Source organism: Telmatherina bonti (genome assembly GCF_933228915.1).
Source record: "Telmatherina bonti genome assembly, chromosome: 8".
NCBI lineage: Eukaryota > Metazoa > Chordata > Actinopteri > Atheriniformes > Telmatherinidae > Telmatherina > Telmatherina bonti.
The window spans coordinates 12,298,866-12,307,212 of NC_136626.1; the positions used below are offsets into that span (position 1 = coordinate 12,298,866).

An 8,347-nucleotide genomic window follows, 5' to 3' on the forward strand; every position below is an offset into this window, starting at 1 on the left:
GATGATATGCAGACTGCTAACCGACTCCAGAGAGGAGAAATGAAAGGGTCAGAAGAATTACACAACATTCACAAATTCTGGCTTCATGGAAGGAACAAACTCAGTTGTACTTGTAAAAATGGTGCATTTGTTATTCATTTATTTTTAATACGTTGTTTTCCCTTAAAATGACATTTTGGAGGAAGAATCTCATCCTTGTGGTACTGACTCATCTTTTTACCTCAAACATCTGGATTGAAATCTGGAAATCAACGTGCCAATAAACATGACTACGGCCAAAAGTAGAGGAAACAGTGTTTATTGCCGAGCAGCTTTTAATTCAAAACACAAGGGCGTAAAGCCAAATGACTGTAGGCTAGAGGTGATGGCAACAGTCAGTGCAAAACAAAGGTTATGAATCTTCACATTTAAAACAAGAACGCAGTGAAAACAGGGACACAGTTAAGTAAAAAAGACAAATACATAGAAGTAAAAGTTGAAGATAATCAACACCGATTAACTTGCACCCTGACACTCAGCTGAGAGCAACATTCGCGTTTGTCAACAACATGCAACTTGTTTCAGAAAGAAATACAGAGTAGATAAGTTATATATGTATATCAGCCTCTCACAAATTAAATGTATGTTTCCCCCTTACAGCCAAATCCTCAAAATGTTCAACATACATGTCATAAATTTTTTTTTTGGAGAAATATATTCTATCTGGTCCAACTTTGAGTCTGTATGTAGACAGTCAACAATTTATTCAGAGGAAATATTGATATTGTGACTTGAATTATAAGATTGGAACAGAGGAATGTGTCTTTTTCTTCAAAAGTAAATACATATAGGAAGTAGAAACAGGATTTCCACAGCTTTGTGAATAATTCTAGCCTATTTAAATGAACAAATTGGTGATTTAATTGTCTGGAAATCCAGATTATGTAACCCGTTTTAGGAACATGTCTTTTTTTTTCTAAATGTACTGTAGGCTGACAACAGTACAGGTGTCTCAGTATCCGAATTTTAATGATGTTCTACCACATATGTTTATATTTTAATTATCTTAGATGAGAAGTTAGAAAAGCGAATAGTAGGAACCCGGTTTGGCCTACGTGGCCTGGCATTCATCCCTACGTAAAATGGCACACATCTGGGGCTACACTACATGTAGAAAAACCAACATCAACAAGTCCATGAAGCTTATATGCTGGTCAGTAGCCCAACTGGAGGTCTGAACCCCCCCACATTAGTGCACTTGGACTTCGTGTGGCAGCATCTGGCAGCCGCTGTTGACGTGGGTGAGGACTTTCTGCTTCAGCTGGGCTACCTGCTCTCTCAGCAGGCAAGCCGTCGAGGCGAGGTCGGTGTTTTGACTTTTCAGCGTTTTGACCTTGTCCTCCAACCTGGAGATCCGCTCCAGTTTGCGCCTCCGACACTTGGAGGCTGCAATCCGGTTTCTGAGCCTCTTCCTCTCGGCTTTGATGCGCTCCTGTGTGTCCATGTCGATGGGAGACAGCGGCGGACTCTCGCCGAAGCTCTGGACGTCGGGGACCGTCTGAGGCTCTTCCTTCAGCGGCTGAACCCGAGAAAGCTCCGGCTGCGGCGGGGCTGCCCCCAGATGATGTGACGGGGGAGGCGGGAAAGGGACCGTGTCCGTGGTGTAGTTTACTGTGGTTCCCAGTGGCCCACTACCGTAACTGTTCAGGTTTGTGTACACCGGTAGGTCCAGCTGCACGGTGACCGGAGCGATGTTAGCACCAAGGTCCAAGCTGCTGTTCGTCTGACTGGTTCCGTTCAGCTGGTTCTGCTTATGTAAGTCCTCCAACGCCTTTACGAAGCCCTCGGCGAACTCCTGCTCGTCCGTCACCGTCTTCGGATAGAGGAACTGGGAGCTAGTGGGCGTGGTGGTCACCATTCCGTTGGACTGGATGATTAGCCTTTCCAGCTCCGGAGAGGCCAGCTTCAGCAACCCCAAGTCCGGCGAACTGAGGATGCTCTCTGCGTCGCGGAGATGCGGTTTGAGGTCTGCGTCGTCCGCCAGGTTTAAGTTGATATCCTTCTTCATCATTATCTCCGTAAAATAAAGCAATAAGTCGGGCTGCTTGACACTCCCTCAGAGAGGTGTCTTGTCCATTACCTCCCGGAACTAAACAGCAGCGTGAAATATCTGCTGCTAAACGTGTGTTTTAATCTACAGAGATAAAAGACAGCGCCTCGCTCTCCAGCTGAATTCAGTCTGTTCGCTCACGCGCGTCGCCTCGAGATTTTCACGACGCTGGCACGTTCCATTATGTCACGTTACAGCGCGCGCATTGGGCAAAAATTACGTTCTCGCTAACGTAGTTTGAATATGCATACGTAGCAGAGAGGTGGGAGTAGACAGGAGGTCTCACTTTGTACCTTTTTCTGTAACCAGTTTAAATCAAAACGCAATGGCAATCAATGTGTCTTGTACTTAAATTATTTTTACTGCGGCAGTGCTAATATAATAACCTATTCTGAAAAGGTTAAAAGTGGTTCTTTCGAGTTGGCATAATATACACTTTAAACATCTTTGCTTATTTAATAAGCAAATATTATTTTAAAAAAAATACAATTAAGTTAATGGAAGTTTTTAAGTTTTATTCCTGTTTCTGTTGAAGTTGAAGCAGTATCAGCCTTTGCCATTGTTACATAAGTTGTAGCATATGTTTACATAGTTTAGTAATTTTTTTTTATAGCTATGGATCTGAATAATATCAGGTAACTTGTTTATGTTTACATGATATTTGAAATCCCGTGTAGTGTTTTGCATTTTGTCTGTCAAACCAAATGTAAACTGAGATAAGCTGTAGCATTATGTCCTTAAAAAAACAAAAAACAGAAATCAATCCAAGACAGACTCAGTGGTAAACTATCACTAAATCAGAGACTGTAATGTTTCTATGAGGGATGTGTAGCTATGTTTTTCCACTTTATTCTTGTTTTTAACAAAACAGGCAAACAAAGCTAAATATTAGTAAAGATGCTAAAGTTGCATAGGTCACAGGTTTAGTGTAGTTTTCAAGTTATGACCATCTCACATATGATAAGAGATGGGAATGTAGTCGTGCCTTATTTAGATATTTCCTTTTTCTCCTTTTACAAGATGAGCCAGTGTTTTTTCAACAACTGACTGGATGGTGGTCAAACACAACAGCTATAGAAATAATAACAGTCTGTATGAGATTTAACTATATCACATTGAAAAATTGCATTATTTGCAGAATTAGTGCGCTGTTTGATGAACTTTAAAAATTCTGCAGAGTTTATAATTTTTCTAAATATGCAATCTTTGGATGGTCTGTTGCTATGGAGAAGAGGGATAAACTGGAAACTGTGAGGTAGTAGCTGATGAGTATTGATTAGTTTTCAACAACTCATGTAATACTAAACATAATGTTTTTATAATCTTGAATAAAAAATAAACTAATTTTCTACAATTCTGGCTTGAGACTGCTCACTTCTCTTTTAAACCATCAGACAAGACACTTGTCTTCCTGGACATCTGTATTTGGGGAATTGAATCTGGAACTGGTTTGGTTTCAACATTTCCTCAGGTTAGAAAACAGTGCCACAGTTTTGGTTTTGATCTGGGCCTTCATACAAATAAGATGAACATATAAGTGCAACATGTGCGTTTTGATTCAAGAGTTATAATTTGCCATGTAGACTTTTCAATTTCGCTTTCTGGTGGCTGCTTTTAAGTGGATTTCTTCTATTTTACGTTTTGAGGTCAATAAAGAAAAAATGTCTTCTTTTTTTTTTTCTTTTTTTTTTTTTACAATGAAAGGAAACTCTGTGTTTGGTTCACCATTTGTTAGGATGTTTCAGACTCTTCTTCCCTGTCTGTTAGACTTGTGTTTATACAATCTCATTAATTGTCAGTACAGGTCTTTAAATGTCTTGTTTGTTTACAAGTGTCATCTTTAAACCAATGGGAATCATCTTTAGATATGCTCTAGGAGCATTTAATTTGTATGCTGATAAATAAGTGAAGCATGCTGAACATTAAGAAAAGACATCACTTAATCGTTTTTGTCTGACTTTTTTAAAAATCTTTAAGCAAAGATTAGCAAATAATAATGATAATGATTATGATGATAATTTAAAAAAAAATGAAAATGGCACCTGTTGTATTTATTGCTGGTTCTCTAGCATGTAATGGGTTACAGAGAGGGTGCTTGTGCATCACAGGTAGGCCCTATCCATCACTACAAAGCTTTGTGCGGGTGGATCACATGGTAAACTCTGTGATGTCACATCCTTTAATGCTGTGGCGGAAATGGAGGTGGTGTGTGTGTGTGTGTGTGTGTGTGTGTGTGTGTGTTCATCCCTCCCCAACAGGGGAGATATGTTTTTGTCTAAAAGCTGTATTTCAATGTAGAGAGAGTGGGGTGCTGAACCTGCAGGCGGTAGCTGGGAAAGGATGTTCAATCCTTTTCACAATAATCACAAAACCTATTTTCCTTTTCCTTGGCCTGAAAAACAACAGGAAATATGAGCAAAATGTATTTAGAAGTAGCAGAAAAAGATAGTTATGTGCACCATGAAGCTTTTCTCCTTCTTACAGTAGATTTAGTCCCAACAAAATCACCATGTAACATATATTTCTTTTGGTAATGATCATGCTCCATGCCTTTTGTATGCCAAACATGGAAGCCTGGAGACTGTATTAAGCTGTTATTCTGTGAAAATTATGACTCTCAACACAAAAAATAGAAAGGTTTTGGTATCTTTTTCAGAAGTATTATGGGTACTTTTATATTGATTTTAATCCCATTAAAGTATTTCTTGGTCTGCCAGAATTGGAATTCCCTTTTCTGACCCAACTTAAACATACTGAGAATGTAAACCAACAAAATCTTTGTGTATTCACAAGTTGAACTAAATAGTTATATTACACTACTTTTGCTGCACACCAGCCTAACGTTTTACAGAAAAAGAACAGCATTTAATCAAATACAGCCAATTAATTAAACACTCTGACACAAAAATACAAATATTTGGATACCTGTGGAACCGACAGGACTGAAAAAACACCATACAATAGTTTTAACTTGCATTTACTGAACAATTGGATGGTGATATGTCTGTCAATTAAACTGCCATTTTTCCAGAATCTCCTACTCTACCCTTAACGGCCGGTTGTATCTTTTTCTGTGTCCGGCAATGTGTGGACAAAGCTCTTGTCAACACTGAATGCGTCATGTTAAACTGTGCCCGTAAGGAGTCGAAGGATTTCCTCTCCAGCGGAAGCCAAGTAACTCACCATGACTTGACCTCGGGTCATAGGCATAAATGTCTAATAGATGTGTAGAACTACACAACACTCCCACAGCACAAGGCATGGCAGAACAAACAAATTAAGGATTTAAAAGATATCTAATAATCAGAAACATTTGTATTGAGAGACTGTCCTCATCCGAGTCATCCTGTTAAGCATTTTATCTGATGCTGTGCTTCTACATCTGATTTAGACACACTTAGGTCTGTTTTCTTTCTTTCTATGATATGTTATATACGGGATGTTTTGAAAGAGCATTTCTTCATTGATGAGCTCTTAACTTGTAATAGCACAACGGGACATATTTTATACATACAGTTTCTGAGACATTCGGTATGACTTTGACACTAGAAAGCAGAAGATAACAGTGTAAGAATCTTGACATATCAGATGGTAATAAATGGTTAATGTCTCTAAAAAATGTGCTAGTTTTTTGCATTTTGTTAAAGGGCCAAATAACGATCTCAAATACAAAAGAAAATGTGACTTTTCCTTACCATTTTTTTCATGGGTCAGGTCTTAAAGAGTTAATAGTGCCACTGAATTGTCAAGCCCTGGGCCTATGTTGGCTAATATACTTTAATTCATGTAGAATTTAAGGCTTTTTATTGTTAGTAATGAAACACATGAATGTTGAAATGTAGATTCATACATTTGTTGCGCTGGCCAGAGAGTCCATGTTCCAGTATTTCACAGCTCTCCATGTTGCATATTATATTGGGGGAATTCAGAGAAGGTCATAAAAACCGAAGGATAAACTACTTTCATTTTAGGACTGTAAACATAGTTAATCATTTCTAGTGGTGAATTATAAGCATGACCTGGTTTATTTTTAATCTGTGGGACCTGAACTTTGAACTGCTTCATAAGTAATGTGAACTTACAAAACTTCAGTACTGAGTTGGGTTTAAGTCAAGCTCGTCTCCTCCAACACTGATGTAAATTCGGCACAAAAAACAACATTTTACAACATCTCTGAGCTTTGAAAATATAGATGACTTAAGCACACGCATTTATTTTATAACCACATGTAAATGTTCTTTATCTCAGCGACGGTGCTCATACGTGTCCCTACAGAAGAACATCCACCTTGCATGTCTTCCCAGTGTTAATAAGGAGGAAGGAGGCGTTGAGTCCAGCAACATTCATGCATGACTCCTCTCCACTTTCTTTCTGTTCACCTGCCCTGACCTGCAAATTGTACAAAATGTTCATGGTAATGACTAATTTTTACCATTCATGTGTTGTGATTCCTTTGCTGTCATGACAGAAAGCAAACAGCCTGGAGGTATGTTGCCATCTAACTGTTAATCATCATGCATTGTTACGCTGCTGCGTTTCAGACCAACTAACAAACTTACTTTTACGTTTTCTGATGACAGGGGGCTGTTTTTTCAAGTCACCTCACAAAATATTGTGACACATGACAGAAATGTTCCCCTCATAGCATAAAACAAGTATAACAGTGTGTCACATTCCTGCTAAATGTTTTTGGCCATGAGTCAACATGAGGTTATGAGTACACTAAAGTCTTAAACAGTAATTGTCATCAGTGACTGTGGGGAGGGGTTACCTGTTTAAACATGAGCTGACAGAAATGCTTGGCATTTTTCAGAATGATTCAGCTTCAACTGTGCCCAATGGAAATGCTTATTATCCTGCAACATGTGACTGATATGTGGTTTCTGCACAAACCATGATGCAGGAAACCAGAGCAGCTGGGAGCACTGAGGGTCTTAAATGAACATCTATCACTTGCTTTTATGACTTTTTAGAGATTCCCAAGAACAAACCAGAATAGAAATAAAAGAACTTAAGCAAGAACCAAGAAACCATGACAGTGTTTAATCAACTCCAGATATATTCAAACACCCATGGCATACATGAAAATTTCTAATCTGGTTTTGAATCATAACACAACACTGAAACTTTAATCTTCTTTACTTGTCTACATCTCAAAAAAGGAAAGTGCAAAAGAACGTTACCTTTCTTTATCTTTTTGTTGATCGTTTGTTGGTTTCTTTACTGTGAGCTGTAAATTTTGATTAACTTTGACTAACTTTTGTTATTTAAATGATCCCCTATAAATAAACTTAAACTTGACCATAGTGTACATTGGGGTTTTTTTTTTTATAGTTTTTTTCCAGTTGGTATGGTGGCAAATATGAGTAAATGACAGAGAAGTCCAACACTGTCCAACAAGTTATAGATGTTTCCTTGCTTCAACAAACCCAGATTAATTTAAATGGTTGTTACGGCCCCTGGGAGGGGTGCAACCCGACAACCACAGAGGAAGACAAGACCAATATAGAGGGTTGACACGTTTATTTACAGGTCTTGGATATGGCAGGATTGTGGAACCTGTGGGAGAGGATGGGACATTTAGGCTGTGCCAAAATCAAAGAAAACAATAAAACAAAACGAGGCCTAACTCAGACTGTATCTGTAAACCAAAATGAAAACCAAATAAACTCCTATCTAACTGATCTAAAAACCAGATTGGCCAAAACATTTACAAGGGGTGGCAACAGCCTCTAGCCCTAGTGTGTCTATACATTGTTTTCTACATGTGGAAATGTAAAGGGCGCCCCAACTTACCTGGTCCTCATGCCCCCCCACATACCTGTTCCACCATGCCATTAACAGACACAAGCAAAAGAAGGAAGAGCCTGATGACCTCCAGGTGCTGCTCTTTTAAAGGGTGATCTTTGATGCTGATTGGTGCATCTGAATTTCGAACCAGCCAATAGATCCCAGGCTAGGCAGATCTCCACTTCAGCTACTTAGAACCACCTGGAGATAACAGGGATGACAAGTTTGATGATGCACGTAACACCCCCACCCATACAAGACCAAACAACATTGTTTGGTACTATAAAATCGCCTACCTACCTACAGCGCACGCGACAAAGCATCAGCAAGAACATTATCCGAACCCTTTTTGTGGTGGATCTGTAGATTGTAGTCCTGAATGAACAAAGCCCAACGCATAAGGCGGTGATTATGGTTGAACATCCTTGAGAGGAACACCAGAGGGTTGTGATCTGTGTAAACCTCAAC

At 39.1% G+C, this 8,347-nt stretch overlaps 1 protein-coding gene across 1 annotated transcript; it reads right to left on the minus strand.

Moving 5' to 3' along the window:
- Nucleotides 1–1,004: 1,004 nt before the first annotated feature.
- On the minus strand, nt 1,005–2,220 carry LOC306759476 (transcription factor JunD-like). Its single transcript, XM_079245145.1, has one exon. It carries the CDS (start codon nt 2,048–2,050, stop codon nt 1,229–1,231), a length of 822 nt encoding a protein of 273 aa, XP_079101271.1. The 5' UTR covers nt 2,051–2,220; the 3' UTR covers nt 1,005–1,228.
- Between the last annotated feature and the right edge of the window lie 6,127 nt (nt 2,221–8,347).